The sequence below is a fragment of the Ricinus communis genome, chromosome 9 (assembly GCF_019578655.1).
Source record: "Ricinus communis isolate WT05 ecotype wild-type chromosome 9, ASM1957865v1, whole genome shotgun sequence".
Lineage (NCBI taxonomy): Eukaryota > Viridiplantae > Streptophyta > Magnoliopsida > Malpighiales > Euphorbiaceae > Ricinus > Ricinus communis.
The window spans coordinates 2,588,057-2,609,296 of record NC_063264.1 but is presented as its reverse complement, the minus strand read 5'-3'; the positions used below and the strand labels follow the sequence as shown (position 1 = coordinate 2,609,296).

Sequence of the window (21,240 nt, the reverse complement as noted above, 5' to 3'; positions counted from 1 at the left end):
TTCAAGAGGCTCCAGTTGATTTGGAATTTCTAATCTCAGCTCATGGAAAGGCATTTGCCTTCTAAAAGCTCATGAAATTTATCTTTTAAGATAAAATTTCAAGTGTAATGCCTTGCCACTTTGTTGGTAAGAGTATCTTGCCGGCACCCATTGCTTGGTAGGGAAAGTACAAATTATTTGCAGATATAACTCAATTCAACTTAGTTAAAATTTAATTTCAGGTTAATTAGAGTCATCTATATGGATTTTCTTTTATCGCTCCAAATAATCTTTAACCATATCTTTTAAAATATATAAGACCACTATATTATATGACTTTAGGTCTATTCATTTCTTTTTATGTTTAATTTTTTTACATAATTTTTTTTTTGAAAATAAAGATTCAATTTATATAATAATAAGTACTAAAACAATATGTCTGCACTGTAATTCTATTTATTCATCTGCCTGGCACATCATTGGTTAGACATTGAGAAAAAATGTGGAAGGAATATAAACCGAGCAAGAAACATGGTTAAATCCAAGCATTTTAATGTAGTTAAGACAGATACATCATAGGAACCCAGAAGATATATAGGATTATATTTCGAAAATATGGGACAAATTTTACAACGGAAGAAAGTCTTATTAAAAAACTGAGAAATTTTTATATAGATTTAGTCTCACATGTTATTTTCAGACATATAATTCTATTCATTAATTGTTGTGTTTTGATTGATTGAATTTTAATCATGAATTGTTAATGGTAACAAATAAATCAATCAATAAAATACAATAATGAATAAATAAAGCCAGATATTAATATATAATTAATCTAATTTACTTATCTAAGAATTTTTTTTTTTAAAATACTATCCAAATAGCACACACATGTATACACTTGACCTTTCCCCACCTAAAGCCTTCTGTTCATATAGATTAGGCTCCGACGACTATTTGTTACTATGATGTTACTTGAATAGTAGGTAAATCATATTTAACTAAAATGAAAAAGGTTTAGATCATATTAAAATAAACTGAAAATGTTTTAAATCATTTTCTTTTAGAAGTTTCAATCATATTTATTTAATTAAACTGAAATATAAAAATTATAGCAGTCAGATTAAAAAAAGACGATTTGAATAGAAGTCACGATACTTATTACCAAAACAATTATGATTGTATTTTATTTTTCTTATATATATATATATATATATATATATATATATATATATATATATATATATATATATATATATATATATATATATATATATATATATATATATATATATATATTGCTTAGGACAACTACTATTATTTTAATTATAATATTCTAAATTTAAAAAATATAAATTAGATTTTTTATTGCAAGAATACTTATATGTACAAATTTAACCAATATTAAACTGAATATTTATAAAATAAACATTTAATGAAAGATATAACTGACCATATATATGACAATATTTTGTTAATTTTATTAATTAATCTTTTAATTTTATTTACACAAAGTAATATTTAAAATATAATTAATATTTTTTAAGAATAGAAATTTTTATTTAATTTCGAAGCTAACATATTTGTTAACATATAATTACGTGTTTTTGAATTAGAATTATTACTAAATTAGAAAAATAATATGTTGATTTATATAATAATATAATAATTCAAATATAAAATAATAATTCAAAAATATAAAAAAATAACGTATTACAATGATTTATATATCAACAATAAATATATAAGTCAAAATTATTTTCTATGTCTCGAAAATTATTATATTTTAAAATTTATATATATACAGAAAGATATAAATACATATAAATATAAATTAATCGATTCAGTAAATATTAAATTAAATTGAAATAGTTAGAATTTTAAAAATAAAATAAAATATACAAAAGTTCAACCAAATGCTCACCGTACAAAGACTATTGTCTTAATCGAGAATAAATTTCATATATATATGGATTAATCATTATTCTTATATCCAAAAATATACTATGCCCTAAAATCTTATTTGAGACTCATAGTGTAACCTACCTATTAGATGCTAATATGTGTTTTAAGAAATATATATTTATAATTTTATAACTATATGTATATATCATTCATCAAATGTGAGGCCTTATATCCTGCATATGTAATGTGGTCCGGTCAGATATAGCGCATGCGTCAGAATTCTATGGCGCGCGTTAGAGTTATGACACGCGTTTTTTTTTTTAAATTTGTATTCACTAAATCGGTATTAAATATTTATTAATTTTATATTCAGTAAATATATACTGAATGTTCATTATTTGCTAACATTATTTCACTAAAAAGATATTTATACCACAATATCAATATTTATAGTATAACTTTAACTTGACATTTTTTTTGTTTACTAACTACAAAGACAATTTATATTATGTCTATGTTATATTTGTTTGTTTGAATAAATTAATGAATATGAGGTTCATTAATGATGAATATTTATTAACAAACTAATGAATATTATGCCTATTAATGATGAATGCTTATATCAATCATAAAAATATTTCAATATGCATTACAAAAATAATAAATCTAACTTTTTAAAAAAAATTAACATTATTTTCAGCTAAAATAAATATTCCATAGTGATTTGAAAGACATATATAAAGTTATAACTACTCAATTAATAAGAAAAAGTTAATGAGCATGCATATTGTCACGACCCCACCCGCTAGGAATGGGTAGCCACCAAACCCGTAGTAAGCCCGACACTCACCGGATTTAAACAAATCTCATCTCAAATTAATATTATTAAAGCCACAATTTATCTTAATAGTTACACTTTACAAAATTACTTGGTCTACCGGAAAAACTAGGCGAGACCCGGGAAGCTCGGAAAATTTACAACCGATACATTTACTATTACTACTCATGGAGAATCTAAGATTTACCAATTTACATACCAAATCAAATACATCACCCGATGATGAAGGAGTTCTTGAATAAGAGTCATGGAGAACTAAATACGAAAAAACATAAATGGAGATAGAGTGAGTTAAAATCAAATAATCTAGGGACTATTGCTTCTTCTCGAAAACATAGATTATTCAAATCGATATCAAACCATACTATAATCATACCCTACTATTTCCTTCACATAAAATATTAATCATTTGAATCAAAATATCAACCATGCACGTAAATACAAATCACATTATAATCAAATACCATAATAAATAAATAAATAAAAATATATATTTACTTTTAGGGGACGAGTGGCTCGGTAGAACCCTAAACCCCAAAATCTAGTAGCCATTCGGCTCTCTTAATCCAATAAGGCCCCGAGAGCAATGCTCGACCAGTGGACCTTACCTCCACCGGGTCACTTAAATATCCAAATAAGAAATCTAGTAGCCATTCGGCTCTCTTAATCCAATAAGACTGAGCCCCGAGAGCAATGCTCGACCAGGGACCTTACCTCCAGTCTGGTCACTTAAATATCCAAATAAGCCGGCGCCCCGAGAGCAATGCTCGACCAGGGACCTTACCTTCGGCAATTTACACAAATCAGCCCAGAGAGCCATGCTCGACCAGGGCAAACCCATGAATATCTTATTACATGTCCATGATTATGCCGGTCCGATGTAACCCATCAAAGGCATGTTCTACAAGCCACGTTTCTCAAGACACAATCATCCATTTAATAAATATCATTGTATAATGAAGTCATTCAACCATATCAAATTAATGATTAACAATTAAGAGTAAAACATCAGGCAGCTCAGGTGGAAAACTGATGATATTTGCAATTATTATAACATTACTATAATAATACTCATATTATCTTCAATAATTAATAATCCAGTAAACTTAATTACGTTGAGATATTAGTAACCATGTTAAGCATAAACTTCCAAAATAGCATATTAAAATCAGACTTAGCAATAGTGCAATGATTAAATGACTTTAACTCACAGGGATTGGGCGACCTCCTAGCTCTGCCTCGGTTGGAGCGAGCCGAACAGATCATCTAATCACGGAAAACAATTTATCAATACCGAGACAATCCATCATTAATCCTAGGTCTAGACTCCTAGGATTGGTATCTAAGAATCTCGACTCGGAGAATTCTGAAAATCCGTGAGAACCTCCCTACAACACGAACATTACCCCCCGTAAAACGGGTCCAGGACTGCCAAGAACACTTCAAATACTTAACGATTCAAACAATAGGAGTCGGGTCCCCAAACTTCACTATTTCCCGACTCCGCCACACAGCACAAAATACAAGGCAGGCAAACTGACAGACAATTATTTTTGACTCACAAAAATCATCAAATACTCAATATAAACCATTAGACACAATTAAACCAAGAATTCCAAAATTAACGGGCCAAAGATAATTACCGAGACGCTCGGTCGCTCGGTCGACTCGCCTCCAGCCGCCGGAGTCCGATCGACGATCCGAACACACCATCGGACTCACAACGACGCGCTGATGACGATCCCCGCTTTCGATTTTCCGATCTGACACCCGATCATCCGGAGAGATTTACGGACGATCTCGACCGTCGATTTGCAAACGAAGTCCGATCGCCACGAAACCAAAGGTGCCATCGCGAGCCGAGGAGAGTCGGGATACGCCCTCCGATCGTCCATCCTCCGGCCGGATCTCGCCGGAAAAACCCAAAACGCCACCATTTTCTCTCTCACCGGATCTTCCGCTTCCGGCCACCACTGCCGACACCGCCGCCAAAACAAAGCCGAGGGCCGAGAGGAGTCGATCGGCACGCGGCAAGGAAGCTTGGCCATCTTCCCTGGACGCTGACCGCGCCCGGACGGCCCGACAGCCTCCTTCCTCCGCGCGCTCCTCTCTCTCCCCCGACATCTCTCTTCCTCCCTTCTTCTTCCCCGATTTCTTTCCCTTCAATATCGACATTTGACCCCTGAACTTTTCTTTATTTCAATTGGGTCCCTCAACTTTCTTAATTACTTACAATTTCATTCTGCAGAATTCCAATTTGACCCCCAAACTTCTTTTTAGCCTTTCAATTAAGCCCCTAACTATTTAATTTGGACCAAATCCGAATTATTGAAAATACAGAATTACAAAAATACCCCTGACCGACATATTTATTTACGAAAATACCAAACTCACAAATTTCCATTAAACCCTCACAAAAATAAAATTATACTTTTAATCCTTATTCCAAAATAATCCTCCAATTAAATCCTATACACAATTAAATTAAATAATCAATTTCCAACTCAAAATTTAATACTACTAATCAATTATAATACCAATTTTCTCAAAATTCTTTTATAAAAACATCCCTTACAATTTCTATCATAATTTTCCAATATATAATTTTATTTATATAAATATGCATTTGGGAAAATTTGAATAACCAAAATATAATCATTTCTCAAATAGTTTACTTGAATAAAAATAAAGCTAAAATTAACTTAAATAAAAACTCACTATTAAATATATATAAAAAAAATCCGGGTATTACACATATCATAAATAATAAACAACTTTCATAAAGTAATGAACATTTAAAAATTGATGTAATGAGAAATGAACATCTTTATAATAAACAATGAATATTGTGCCTATGAATAGTTAATATTGACGACTACTATAAAAATATAACACTTTTGGTTATGATATGGAACCTTCACGAATAAGCTTGAGAACCCATTTTGAATTGCGGACCCCCAACACATTAACATAAAAATTCCAAGAACCAATTCGGTTCAACCCCTAAGAAATGTTAGAAGACAAATTTCTTAGAAAGATAATCAAGAATTAGAACCTAAGAAAAACTAAGTCCCTTAAATCCTAATCCTAAGTATGCCACAAAGATAAATCAACTCCTTGATAAATAAGTTTTGCATTCAAACAAGAACACAAGATACAAACAATTTTGGCTTGAAAGAAAGTAAAAACTTTAATTTATCATAATCTGCTAAAGGCACACGAATTTTACATGTTTTAAAAAAATATCCAAAGTCTTAGTAAGAATAGAACTCTTACTTACCTAATAAGAATTTACATCTAATTTAGAATAAAAATAACCTTCCTAACTACAAGAGATAACTTAAACAAAGTCCTAATTAAGTTAAAATACACGTGTGACCGCGCAAAATAAGCCATAAAATCCTAATTTACATAAGTTATATAGATGGGCCTTATAACATAAGTCAAGTTAGGTCCAAAGTCTTTATATGCTCCAATTCAGTTGCTTTAGTTTTTTTAAGCCTAATTAAATTTATTTAAGCCCAATAAACTGAAATAGATTAATGAGTCTTGAACTTAAATCCAATTCTTCAAGCCTTGATGTGTCCTTAGTCCAAATGTCTTGGATAAGCTCGTTGACTTGCAATTTGAATCGAACTATGACTCCTAGTTGAATTAGGATTCCTTTCGTTGCTTGAACTCCTAATATCATCAGGACTCTTTGCAGGATTAGGATTCCAAAATTGAATCAGGATTCCTTATTGGATTAGAATTTTTTGAGCTAGTAGGATTTGCATCATCAAGACTCCTTGTTGGAGTAGGATTCGTTGTACTAGTTTGATTTGTATTAGATTATAGATTTATCAATTACATACTGATGAAATTCTTAAATTGTCAATTGTGAAAGTAATTAGTTTCATTCACTCATAATATAAATTTTTAAGTATGCGGATACTTTCTATAGATTATATTTTATATTAATTTTAATAATTAATTTATATTATCATTTGTCGAAAGAATATCGATTTTGAATTCTTTTGGAGTTTGACTAATTGAAATAATATAAAAGTTGTTAATAATTATATTAATTTTTAAATTTTTTACCTGTAATATAATATACATTTATAATATTTAAATTTTGAGACAAATTTTTAGTATGTATTATTATATTTTGACACAAATATTAAAAATATTATTTAATTTATTTATAAAATTAATTTATATCATTATTTATAATTAAAATAATTATAACAGTCGCGAGTAAAACGCTAGTTTATAAATATGCATGTCTTTCTTTACAATGAAGAATCATATATAGAAAGTTCATTAAATAATTAGGTTTGTACCCTGTTATTAATCTTTTCATCCATTTATTTTATTATGAATGTTTCTCTTAATATAAAAAATAATCTTTCAAATAGTTTTTTCTGCAATTTAAAAATAATGACAACAATTTAGTGTTAACAAGATTAATGAAAAAAATTTCAAGTAATAGATCAAAAAAATAAAAAGAAGAGAAAAAAAGGAAAATAAAAGAGAGAGGGAGGCGGACGTGCAACTGCAAAGTGCAAACCATTTAACTAAGAGATGCAAAATATTTTTTTTCAATAAAAGCTCACACGTGCAAAAAGTCCTATTACCACAATGCACCGTGTGGCAGGGTGCAGGGCATAAATTGTCATTAAATGTAGGATGTAACACTGCCAAAGTGTCGAACAAATATCCACCTATTTGAGGGCCACGAAGAGAGAGCTTTTGCATCACATCCATGGCTGCAACATCAAAGCTAGTGTTCATCTTCATCTTCTCCATCTTCACTATTACAATTTCTCCCATCTCAAGCTCCACCACTCAGCACCCACTAGACCCTTTGAGTCCAAAGGAGCTAACCCTGGTCCAAACAATTGTCCGGAACTCATTTATCTTCCAAAAACACCAGCTTAATTACATTCCATTATGTAGGGCTAGATGAACCAAACAAAGCACATATCCTTTCTTGGCTATCAAAACCCCAAACTGAACCCCCACCTCGACGAGCCCTGGTCATTACTCGTTACAATAAACAAAGCCATGAATTTATAGTAGACTTATCAACAAGTTCCATCGTAGGTACTCAAGTCTATAATGACTATGGCTACCCTACACTTGCTGCTGATGAACAAGTAGCAGCAAATAAATTGCCACTAACATATGGCCCTTTTATTGAATCAGTTAAATCGAGAGGCCTTAATTTATCTGCTGTTGTTTGTGCTTCATTTACTGTAGGTTGGTTTGGGAAGGATAGGAATAGAAGAGTGGTAAAAGTTCAGTGTTTTCATATGAATGACACAGTTAATTTATTCCTTCTTCCAATTGAAGAGATAAAAATGATTGTTGATCTTGATGAAATGAAGATTATTGAATATAATGATAATGAAAGGATTCCTGTTCCAAAAGCTGAGGGGACTGATTATAGATTATCGAAGCAGAAACCGCCTTTTGGTCCTCGTATCAATCGTGCAGCTATCTTACAACCTGATGGACCAGGGTTCAAAATTGATGGCCACACTATCAAGTAATTCTCTTCTTCATTCTTCCTAATTTCTTTTTCTTAGTTTTCTTGAATGTCATTTGTTGCTTTCAAAGTTATTTAGCCAAATTAACTATTTAATACTTAACTTTCTTTTTCTTAGTTTTTCTTAACATTTAACTTTCTTTGGCTGCATAAAATATTAAATTTATACTGTAAACAAATATTACGTTACTCAGTTGTTAAATAATAATAAAAGATTTGTGCATCACTGTTGTGATCTTTCTTTTAAAATTTCAACATAATTTAACATAAAACAAATGTTTTCTAATAAGAAATATTTATTGCATTCGGCTGAAATGAAATGAAAATAAAGATGAAGTCTTTGTTTGCAGAAATATTACATGAGTCAGGATAAGCATAAAGGAACCATTTTATGAGTCTGGGAGAGATTTTCCTGAACAGGATCACACAGTTTTCTTTCTTTCTTTGTCTGATAAGTTCAAAGGAGGCAATTTAACGTTGCTAGACAGTAAACACCCATCTCACGGTCGAGTCTATTTTTGAAGAAGTCAATTTTGAATTTAGTTTTTAAATAATAAAAAATTTGAATTTAGATCAAATTTTTTAGAAAATTTAAACTCAAATTTAACTTTGAATCTAATGAAACTTAAATAATAAATTTATTTATTTTTATTTATCGGAGAATCAAAATTGCCATGGGCTAGATAAAATTGGATAATCATTTTCTTAGCTCGCCATAAAGACGAAAATTCACCTAGTCTCAAGCAATTATTCTTATCACTTAACTTAGGTATATTTAATTTTTTTAATCTTTATATTATTCGATTAATATATTTAAATTAATAAAATAATAATATAGTTATCAATATATGCATGATTATCAATACTTATATATGATTTCATATTTTTTAAAATATATATATATTAATCTAACAGATGAGATTTATATGTATTTATGATATAATAAATATAAATATCTTGTAATCTTTTTAAGTTTAAACCCTCTTTAGACCTGGGATTCAGCTTGAATTGAATAATACAGAGCTCGAGTAGAACTTGTCAAATTACTCGAGCTCCATTAAAGTGACTATTTTCTGAATCAATCCTAAATAGCTCACAAGTTCACTCTACTCATACTTCGTTGTATGTTTCTCATCTTCATCATATTTCGCACATTAATTGTTGGTTGATAAACACTACCTGATGTAGACTTGTCTGATTTTTCCATTTCAAGCCTTTTAAGCTTTTTCTTTTTGGCAAATGTATTAAATTATTCTTAGTCCATAAAAATAAAAATAAAAATTAATATTATAAAAAATAATCGACCCTACATATAGTTTCTCTTTTAAGCTTTATCAATTTGATTTCTGACACTTCTCTGACTTCTATTTTTTATTTTTTCGTTTCATATATATCTAAGATAATAAATAATTGTATAACTACAAAATTAATCATTTACTGTAAAAGAAATGTATAATAGATAAATAACCCTAATTTAGCATAGATTATATGTTTCATTTACAAGATTAGATTAAGAGTATTTGGTATATAATATTATTAGGTAAAAAAAATTATTTATTAAAGAAAAGATATTTCACTTATATGAGATTCTGTGGCATTACTTTTTGTCACTCAATATTTGTTCGTTTGGCACAAATTTGATTCTGACAAGCTTTATATTACTAAACAACCAAAAGATTTGATATTCAATTTCGATTATGTTCAGATGGCTCAACTGGGTTTTTCATCTAGCATTTGATGCACGAGTTGGTCTAGTAATATCACTAGCATCTATTTGCGATCAGGAAAAGCACAAGCATCGCAGTGTATTATACAGAGGGCATATATCTGAGCTCTTTGTTCCATACCAGGATCCCACACAGGATTATTACTTCAAAACCTTTTTTGATTGTGGAGAATATGGGTTCGGTTTTTTGGCTGCTTCATTAGTGCCACTAGCCGATTGCCCCAACAATGCAGTGTTCATGGATGGGTACCATGCTGGACAAGATGGTACACCTGTTCAAGTACCAAAAGTATTTTGCATATTCGAAAGGCATGCAGGTGATATTATGTGGAGACACACTGAATTAGCCATTCCTGATGAAACGGTTTGAATTTCTTGACTTTCTGCAGCACTACGCAGTTTGAATTAATTAATTATGATGGTTAATTGAAGTCCTCAAATGAATGTCTTTATATGGTTTCACAGATAACTGAGGCAAGGCCAGAAGTGAGCCTGGTGGTGAGAATGGTTGCTACAATCGGTAACTACGACCATATTTTGGACTGGGAATTCAAGCCAAGTGGTTCTATCAATGTACAGGTACTGTAGACATGAACATTAAAGAGTATACTGTGTACCTTTATATTAGTTCAGATCTTCCTCAATCCTTATTAATTAGAAGACCATAAGATCATTCTCTGCCTCAACAGGTTGGTTTGAGTGGAATTCTAGAGGTGAAGTCATCAACATATACTTATTCGGAAGAGATAGATGAGGAAGTTTATGGAACACTATTAGCAAATAATACAATCGGTTTGTACCATGATCATTTTCTGACATATCGTCTTGATCTTGACATTGATGGTGTTGATAATTCGTTGGTTAAGCAGAAATTAGTAACTAAAACAGTGACTAATAAGACCACACCAAGAAAGAGTTATTGGACAGTTGTAAGTGAAACAGCCAAGACTGAATCAGATGCCAAAATTAAATTAGGGCAAGCACCTGCTGAACTGGTGGTTGTGAATCCAAATAAGAAAACAAAACCTGGAAACATTCATGGTTATCGTTTAATACCAGGGCCAGTGGCGCAACCACTTCTACTAGAGGATGACTATCCACAAATTCGCGGAGCATTCACTAAATATAATGTGTGGATTACCCCATATAACAAGTCTGAGATATGGGCAGGTGGACGGTATGTTGATCAAAGCCATGGCCAAGATACATTAGATGTTTGGACCCTCAGGTATGTAGCATAATGTCCAATTTGCTGGCTTGCAGGGCCTGTTTAACATTATTGTTGAAACTACTTTGGAGAAAAAGAAACCATTTTGAATGTGTTGGATTAGAGGTTATTAAAACTTATTTTTAAAGCAAATTTGACATGGTGTAAGCAACAATTTCGAATTTCTTTTTGTGTTTTTCCTTAAGAAAAGGTCCAACCTCAATCTGATATGTTATATTTTGTTTTCTTGAATTTGCAGGAATAGGAAGATCGATAACAAGGACATAGTGTTATGGCATGTGATAGGGATTCATCATGTCCCTTGCCAAGAAGACTTCCCGTTGATGCCAACATTAAGTAGTGGATTTGAGCTTCGACCAACTAATTTCTTTGAGTTCAATCCTGTTTTGAAGGTCATACCTCCTAAGCCTGTAGAAACCTAGTCTACTTTCAGGGAGAGGAAATCGGAATGTAACTCCAACTCGTTCATGATTATGCTATTAAAGTTGCTCTATCAATAAGTTTCTATGAAAACAATATTAAGGAGCTAATGAAAGGAGTTAATTTCTCCCCGAGTTTTCTGATCTTCGAATAATATATCCATGTGAATCATCACGTTGGTTCAGCCTGTAGTCCTGTTTTGAGTCTACTGTTGGTTTATGAGGAAGGTTTTAAGAAGAGCAAATTGAAATCCAACACCAACTATATTGACTTGCTATATCAATAATTTTATGTCAAATAATTTATCTCCTTTTATCCTTCAAAGACGTTCAGAGTTTAATTCATTCCATCCACATTCTACTTAGCATTTTTTTTTTTCCAAAGATCTCTACTTAGCATTTTAATAAAAGGAAAAGGAAAAAAAGTTCCCGTTTAGGTAACTTGATGGTAATGTTTTTCTTTTCTTTTCTTTTTTTAAATAAAAAAAAAAGGCCAAATGAATATTTTTGTGTATAAATTTTGGTCATTTAGTCAGTTTAACACTCTAAATTTTGATGTAACCTAATAGATGCACGAATTTTCTTTTTTGTTATATTTTAATATTTTTTAATATGTGTTTTTATTCAATACGTTTACATATATTATAAGAACGTGTTTAACTATAATTAAAAAATTAAAATTTAAGTGTATTTTAAGTTAAATTGAATTTTAAAGATATAAATATTAAAAAAATAAAATCTGAATACCTATTAGATTAAATAAAAATTTAAAGTGTTAAATTGACTAATCAATATAAATTTAAAAATATAAATATACATTTGAAACAAATTTATATATTTAAATAATAATAACAATAACAACAATTATTAAATAACTCTTACAGAAATTATAATATAGAAAACCAAAAATGATTAAATAAAAGAACGGTATTTAATGCATTATGGCATCTTGAATTCAATTTGCTAAAGAAAAAAAAGTTGAGAAATAACTATATTTTATTTATCTAAATAGATTTATAGTTTAAGAGAATTAATAGCGACCATAAAAGGTTATCTCTAAAAGGAGTTAATAGCCACCAGATTTATGTCACTTTGTGATGATGTAAAATAATCGGTATGCGGATTTTTAGTATTATTTTTTCTTAAAAGAATTAATAAAAAAAACAAGCAAAAAATTAATTTTAAGAAAAAGATAAATATCAAAATAAGAAAAATAGTCTAAATTTGATATATTTCTCTACTTATATACTAAATTGATAAATGATTGATATTTATTTATTAATTTTAAATAATAGAGCATATATCAATTATCTAATATATTTATATATATATATATATATATATATATATATTATTTAATATAGTGTAAACACCGGACTTGAATAAATATTTAAAAAAAAAACGTGTAACAAAATAATATGTGTTAAACACCGTAATTAAATGTTTATTGTAAGGGTAGTATAGTTATTTCCATGTTAGAGTATAAATAGTCATCTTTCCTTTATTTTTAGGTTAAGCTTCTTTTGATGATGTATATTATGATTTTCTTTCAATATTAACATGGTATCGGAGCTAAATTGTTTTATTTTGCAATGAGGACATTCGGTTCTATTTGTTGTTTGGACTAGCGGAAGGATTAGCCTCACTGCTGTGTTGTCTGGTATAGCATAAGGAAAATGGTGTCGTTCTAGCATAGATCGGCTTTTCTTTGAAAACGACGCCGTCGTTGTTGTGTGTACATGAAAGCAAAGAACAGCGTTGTTGTTGACCCTCTCTGTAAACGGCAAAGAACTTCGCTTTGCAAATATGAAACCTATTTGAAGATAAAGAAAACCCAAAAGGCGTTGGATTTTACTGCAAACGGCCTCGGCGTTTCGTCTGTTGAAAACGGCCTACCGACATCGACTATACCAAAATCTTGGAAACCCATTTGAAGATAAAGAAAACCCGGTAGTGGCGTTGGGTTTTGTATGACCTCGACGTCGCTCGTTCTTCCTCTTCTTTGCGTTTCTACTTGCGCGTGCGTCGGGATTTGTTTAAGGTTGGATTTGTTGATAGGGGTTGTGGCTTAAATTTATTTGCTTGGTGGAAAATTATATATTGTGGTTTCATATTGATAAATGGTTATGGCACATAAGCAATCTGTAAAAGAGGCTTTGTAAGGTTGTTATCGGTTTGTAAAAGTAAATTTGTTGCCCCTTCTTTGGAGTAATTGATTGTTGTTGATTTCTGTTGAATTTTCCTTTCTTTTGTCTGTTCCGTATGGCTGAAGCTAGAGATGATTCGGCCAGCTAGTGTTCGATTGGATGGTAAGAATTATGCGTATTAGAGCTACGTGATGAAAAATTTCTTGAAAGGGAAACAAAAGTGGGGATATATTTCGGATGCTTATATTAAGCCTCAAGATGATGTGGCATTATTGGATAAATGGGAAGTTGATAATTCAAAAATTATTACTTGGATCAATAATTCTGTTAAGCATTCGATAGGCACCCAATTAGCAAAATATGAGGCTAAGGAGGTTTGGGATCACTAGCTGGTATACAGTCTAATTTTGCAAAGCAATACCAGTTGGAGTTTGACATTCGTGCTCTTCAGCAGAAAAGTATGAGTATTCAGGAATTCTACGATGCTATGACAGATTTGTGGGATCAGTTGGCTCTCACAGAACCTGCTGAATTACGAGCCTTTGGGCCTTATATTGTACGAAGAGAGGAGCAGAGATTGGTACAGTTTTTAATGGCCCTTCGTGATGAGTTTGAGGGACTTCGTGGGTCTATTCTGCATCGTCATCCACTGCCTTCTATGGATTCTGTTGTTAGTGAACTTTTGGCTGAAGAAATTCGTTTGAAGTCCTCAGTTGTAAAAGAGGTTTCTTCAACTTCTACTCCATCTGTTTTTGCCATGCTTCCTCGATCAAACTCTAAATCTCAGTTCAGGCCATATGGATCTGTTGCTCGTGATGAATGCGGGTTTTGCAAGCAAAAAGGTCATTGGAAATCTCAGTGTCTGAAATTGGGCAGAGGAAAACAACAACAGTTTCATCAACAGCAGCAGCAACAGTCTCATTAGTGGTCGTATCAATCACCGCCTCTCCACAATGGACCTCCTCTTCTACCTCGTCCTCACAATGCCTTGTCAACCTCCTCCTTAGACCCATCACTGATTGAGCAGTTTCAGCAGTTCCTTGCTTCTCAACCTCATGTCATGTCTGCTTCCTCTCAAGTAGGTATGTCATCTAGTCCTTCAGGTATATCCCCTTCCTCCTGGATTTTAAATTCTGGTGCTTCAAACCATATGTCACCTCATTTATCATCATTTACTTCTCTAACCCGTAAAGTTTCAGTTCCTGTTATGAGTGCTAGTGGTACACCTATGCCATTGCAAGGTGTTGGTTCGGTTATTACGCCTTCTCTATTTTTATCTAATGTCTATCACATTCCTAGTCTTGCTTTGAATCTTGCTTCTGTTGGTCAGATTTGTGATACTGGATGCTCAGTCTCATTTTCTTCTTCTGCTTGTTTTGTTCAGGATCCACAATTTCAAAAAGTGATTGGGATCGGCCATAGAGAAGGAGGACTTTATGTATTGGATCAACTCAAAACCCCTCACACTGCGGCTGTTGTTCCTGGTGTGAATTTGTCATCCTTTCGTTTGAATCCCTCTTCATCTGTGTTTTATTTGTGGCACTCTCGCCTTGGTCATGTCTCTGTGTCTCGTTTAAAATTTTTAGTTTCTACAGGAGCTTTAGGAAATTTGAAAACTCATGATATTTCTGATTGTAGTGGTTGTAAACTAGCCAAGTTTAATGCATTGCCTTTTCCTAAAAGCACTACTATATCTGTTGCTCCTTTTGATCTTATTCATTCTGATGTATGGGGACCCTCTCCTGTTTCTACAAAAGGGGGTTCTCGCTATTATGTATCTTTTATTGATGATTGCACTCGTTATTGTTGGGTTTATCTTATGAAACGTCGTTCAGACTTTTTTGGCATTTATAATGAGTTCCGATCTCTTGTGAAAACCCAACATTCAACTGTTATCAAATGTTTTAGATGTGATTTGGAGGGAGAGTATACTTCCCATGCTTTTAAGGATCTACTTACTTTAGATGGTATAATTTACCAAACTTCTTGCACTGATACTCCTGAACAAAATGGAGTTGCTGAGAGAAAACATAGGCACATTCTAGAGACTGCACGATCACTCTTGTTGTCTGCTAGTGTTCCTAGTGAATTTTGGGGGGAAGGAGTTCTTACTTCTGTTCATTTAATTAACAGAATTCCTATTTCTCATAATTCTGGCTTGTCTCCCTATAAAAAGATTGTATGGTCGTCCGCCAGATTATACTTCTCTTCGTGTTTTTGGTTCTACATGTTTTGTTCTTCTTCCTCATGTTGAACGCAGTAAGCTATCATCTCGATCTACTATATGTGTCTTTCTTGGTTATGGTGCAGGTCAAAAAGGGTATCGTTGTTTTGATCCAGTCAGTCATAAATTGTATGTTTCTCGTCATGTTATTTTTCTTGAACATATTCCTTATTTTACAATTCCTGACCGTCCTCACCATATATCTATGTCTGATCTTATCCATATTGACCCTTTTGCTACTGATGTTGATGAGCTATCCTCTCACTGACATTCCCGACACCTCTATTGGCTCATCTACTACACACCTCGCCTAATCATCTTCGAGATCGCGGATACTATCGTACCTCGCTATCCTGTACGCAATCGTAAGTCCACTAAACAACCTGATTTTAATTATTCTTGTTATTCTAGTTCATTTGTTTCCTTTCTCGCTTCTATTCATCGTCTTTCTGAACCTTCATCTTTCAAAGAAGCCATTCTTGATCCTCTTTGGCAGCGTGCCATGGCTGAGGAGTTAACTGCTCTTCACCAAACCCATACTTGGGATTTAGTATTCCTTCCTGCAGGTAAACATGCTATTGGTTCTCGTTGGGTCTACAAGATTAAAACTAAGTCTGATGGTTCTATTGAAAGGTATAAAGCTCGTTTAGTGGCTAAAGGTTATTCTCAAGAATATGGTATGGATTATGAAGAGACTTTTGCTCCCGTTGCTAAAATGACTACAGTTCAAACTCTTATTGTTGTTGCTTCCGTTCGCCGTTGGGATATAACTCAAATGGATGTTAAAAATGCCTTTTTGAATGGCGATCTTCATGAAGAAGTTTATATGGTCCCTCCTCATGGTCTTGATCATCATCCTGGTGAAGTCTGCAGACTTAGGAAGGCTCTTTATGGTCTCAAACAGGCTCCTCGCGCTTGGTTTGAGAAGTTTTCTGTTGTAATTACTTCACTTGGTTTTCATCCTAGCCACCATGACTCTGCACTATTTATCAAATGTACTTCGGCTGGTCGAATTTTGCTTTCTCTATATGTTGATGATATGATTATTACAGGTGATGATGTTGTCGGGATTAGTCTGTTAAAGTCGGAACTGACTCGTTGTTTTGCTATGAAGGACTTGGGTTCCCTTCGTTACTTCTTGGGTATTGAAGTTGCTTCTTCTCCAAAAGGGTATCTTCTTTCTCAATCTAAGTACATTTCTGATATTTTTGAGCGTGCTCGCCTTTCTGACAATAAGATTGTTGCTACTCCAATTGAGCTCAACGCTCGTTATTCTGCTTCTGATGGTTCTCTACTGTCGGATCCGAGTCTGTATCGGACTGTTGTTTGAAGTTTGGTTTATCTTACTATCACTCGCCCTGATATTGCATATGTTGTTCATATAGTCAGTCAGTTTGTTACTTCTCCTACTACAGAGACTCTTCTATTTTCATCTGCTTCATCTTTAGAGTTATGTGCTTACTCTGATGTTGATTGGGCTGGTGATCCCACTGACCGCAAATCAACTACTGGATTTTGTATCTTTTTAGGTGATTCTCTTATCTCTTGGAAAAGTAAAAAGCAGGACGTCATTTCTCGATTCTCAACGAAGGCTGAATATCGCACTATGGCTTCTACTACTTGTGAAATAGTTTGGTTGCGATGGTTGCTTGCTGATATGGGTGTCTTTCTGTGGCAACCAACTCCTTTACATTGTGATAATAAGAGCGCTATTCAGATTGCACACAATTCAGTCTTTCACGAACGGAACAAGTATATCGAAATCGACTGTCATATTACCAGTCATCATCTTGAGAATGACACCTTGACTTTGCCTTTTGTTTCTTCTTCCTTACAGCTTGCGGACTTATTTACAAAATGTCTAACTGCTTCACGTTTTCGTTTTTTATCTGACAAACTCTCGATGTTTGTTGCTATCGCATCGTGAGTTTGAGGGGGAATGTTAAACACTGTAATTAAATGTTTATTGTAAGGGTAGTATAGTTATTTCCATGTTAGAGTATAAATAGTCATCTTTCCTTTATTTTTATGTTAAGCTTCTTTTGATGATGTATATTATGATTTTCTTTCAATATTAACAATATAGACATGCTATCTTTTTCTTGAAGGCAAGAAATTAAAATCTCCTGTGATGATGAGTTCATCTTTGTGGCTATCTATCTCTATATCTTCCCATCAGATCCATTTCTTACACAATATCGATATGTATATCGTAATTAATTGCAATTTTGATGCATCGACTAAAGAAAGTTATAAGAAGATATTACTGTTAAGTGTTTGACTGAACAACTGAGGGACATAAATTATTGACAAAATCGCTTACATTGTGAAATTAGGTATTCAGTGGTTTTCTAATGGGATTTTTCGTTTTCTCCTTGAATGAATGTAAAAGTGGAGGGCAAGAAGAATTTTCCAAAGGCATGTGGCGGGTGATATCATTCAAGCAGCGCAACAGGTATGCATTAAAATCCCACTATTAAATATCCCTTCACGCGATGGCCTATTGCTTAACTTGTACCTCATCTTCTATGTTGATATTGTATACTTATTTATAAGATTGGAAGAAAAGTAGTAATAATAAAAGAAAAATTAGAATGTGCCGTTGTATATCAAGTATTCGGTACCATTTGAATGTTTGAGCACGAATTGACCCAATGAGGTTTAGAATAACAGTTGAGCCAATTTTAGCAGGATCGTCGTGGTTAGCTGACCAAACTAACGTTCTTTCTGGGATTTTATTCAAACCAAATACCAACAAGAAATAGACCATTAAGAACAGGGTAGAACCCGAAAGCAAAATCAGCAGAAGGTGATTGCCATGAAGAATTAGTCCCAGCAGTTATGTTGGAACCCAAGGCGATTGTTTTTGCAGGCAGTTGTGCAGAAGAGGCAAGTAATAATATGGAAGGAACAAAAAGAAGAGAACAAAAAAAGATGGTAATGGAGACCATTTTCGCACCAAGGAAAAAGAATTAGTGAGGAAATAACAATAGAGGCAGAGAGTTTACAACATTGCAATCAAATCAAACTTGACCTATTCAGCTTCTGAGAAAAGTAAATAACCTATTCAGCCAGTGATAGTGGACGAAGACCAAGAGAAAAGCAGTTAATTTTCTTCAGAATCACAAAGATAATTATGTTAGAGCAGAGTGGGTAAATCTGTCATTTAACAGACAATACCCCATATCGCATTATTTATGGACTGACGGGAAAAGCATGCCCCAGTGCCGCCCCCAGTTAGCTACCTAATTTCAAACCATAATAATTAGTGGGTATTTCCTGGCAAGCAGCCAGTCAATATAGCTTGCAGTGTGGAATAGAAGAGGAAATTAGAACTCCATTTGTAGAAAAGCTCCATAATTGTGAGAATGCCTTATCGGAAATGGCAGAAATGGATTGATTTTGCAAGTGGAAAAAAAGAAGTCCTGTGAACTTGTCAAACTTGTAGTTTAATTTTATTTTTTTTAAAGAAATTATTTAATATTAATTAAAAGCATCGAATTGAAAAATATTTTTAATTTTTTTTAATATATATACCGAGTAACCTTCATCCCTGACATGCCGGTTAGATTTGAAAAGTGATTGATAAAGTATTATGATTTTTTTTAAAAATGTTTACATTAATTATAAAATTAATTTGTATTTTTAATTTCTATTCTTAATTTGCCAAAAGCAGAATTAGTTAAGCTGATTAGCGACGGACAGCAAACCTAAATCGAAAAGAAATCTAAAGAGGTATTTTTATGTTCGTTTACTATATGTTCATGAGCGGTGGATTTTTTTTAATATTTTCAGTTTCTAAAGTATATATGTCAGAAAATAGCCACCGTCAAATAGTTATTCATTTGTTTGTTTATATTTAACTTTCAATTTGGACTGGGTTTTATCCGACTTCAAATTAATTTCTATTATTTCACTATCCCTAGAAATTTCAGCAGCGACAATTACTTCGTCGCTCGAACAATTTATTTTCGTCGTTTAAAATAGGCGATCATCTTAATTTCATCGCTAAATGTTTTAGAAGGTTTAAATTCGCTGCGAAAAAATCTACAGCCATTAGTTTTGGTCGCTCTAAATTTATTCAACTACCTTAGAGTATATATACACCGCGGGCAGGCCTTTTGCATGCAATCAGCAGCTGAACTTGGACGTTTTGATCAATCACCATTGATCTGTCCGTTTGATCATCATCACTCTGTGATTGATTGATCAAATCATGAAACACTCGTTAGTGATGAGTCGCATTTGTTATACCTAATTTATTACATTTCCGCCAATTCTCCAAACCTTCAACATAAAGTGGCCCTGGCAGATTTTACATCAACAATATTAAATCCCCATAATAAAGTAAAAGAAATGACAGAAGAATCAAATTATTTAAAATGTGCATTTTAGCTAAAATTTCCAATCCCGTCTATATACATAGTATCTTAGATTTACAAATTTCTTTTTTTCTCAAAGCTACGTCGCCATTAAATCTCTGAAAAATTGCAGATCTCTTTACATCTGCCCAAGTCACATACCAATCAAAATATGCAGCATTTGCAGGACAATCGATCAGCGGCCTTAGAATGGGATCCGTATATGAAACAAATGTTTCAGATACATGACCTCTATAATACTTCTGCACGCGGCCATATTCCTTCATTTGTGCATCCAACATAGATGCAATTAGGCTTCCCTTTCACAGGAAAATCAGTATCTTCTGCTTTAGGTAAATGGGTCCTAAATCTATCATTATAAGCCGTAACTTGCATAGAATCAAGATCAACAAGCATGGCTAAACTTTCATAGCACTTGCGAAATACATTGATATACCTTGATAACGGCATACTACTTTTAGCGCTCGTCTTGTAATAAGTACTTCGAACCAGAAAATGGTTGAAGGTAGACAAGAAACTTGAGACAAATTTAAGCATCTTCTTGCAATGAATTCGGAAATCTCACTGGGAGTAAGAGGAGGATAGCCATTACCAAATACAAACATGGTCTGAAAATATGGAGCTGCTGGCAAAGTTATTGTGCAATGTACTTTTTATGAAAAAATGGGGGCATGGCTCTATCCAAAAAAATAAACGTGCCCGTTGCCAATTAGATGTTGTTACTTGGGACTGGCATATGCTTAACTACTTGGGCTCTATCCTATTGAATTTTAGATATGTCAGGTGCATTAGTCCTGGTTAAATCAAATTCTGTATTGGGTTGAACTTGTTTATTTCTGACAAAAATAATGAGTTCTCC

The 21,240-nt window shown here is 32.7% G+C and overlaps 2 protein-coding genes across 2 annotated transcripts; both read left to right on the top strand.

The window, feature by feature from the left end:
- The first annotated feature begins 6,974 nt into the window (after nucleotides 1–6,974).
- On the top strand, nucleotides 6,975–11,772 carry LOC8261468 (primary amine oxidase-like). The gene is given in 6 exon segments (XM_015717892.3): nucleotides 6,975–7,643; nucleotides 7,645–8,255; nucleotides 9,961–10,345; nucleotides 10,447–10,560; nucleotides 10,671–11,209; nucleotides 11,448–11,772. Coding segments are annotated over 6 exon segments (2,007 nt in total). The 5' UTR covers nucleotides 6,975–7,469; the 3' UTR covers nucleotides 11,632–11,772.
- Nucleotides 11,773–13,966: 2,194 nt separating this feature from the next.
- Nucleotides 13,967–14,700, top strand: LOC125371104. Its single transcript, XM_048379250.1, has 2 exons — nucleotides 13,967–14,149; nucleotides 14,200–14,700. The coding sequence occupies exons 1-2, from the start codon at nucleotides 13,967–13,969 to the stop codon at nucleotides 14,698–14,700; spliced, it is 684 nt and encodes a 227-aa protein (XP_048235207.1).
- The last annotated feature ends 6,540 nt before the right edge of the window (nucleotides 14,701–21,240 follow it).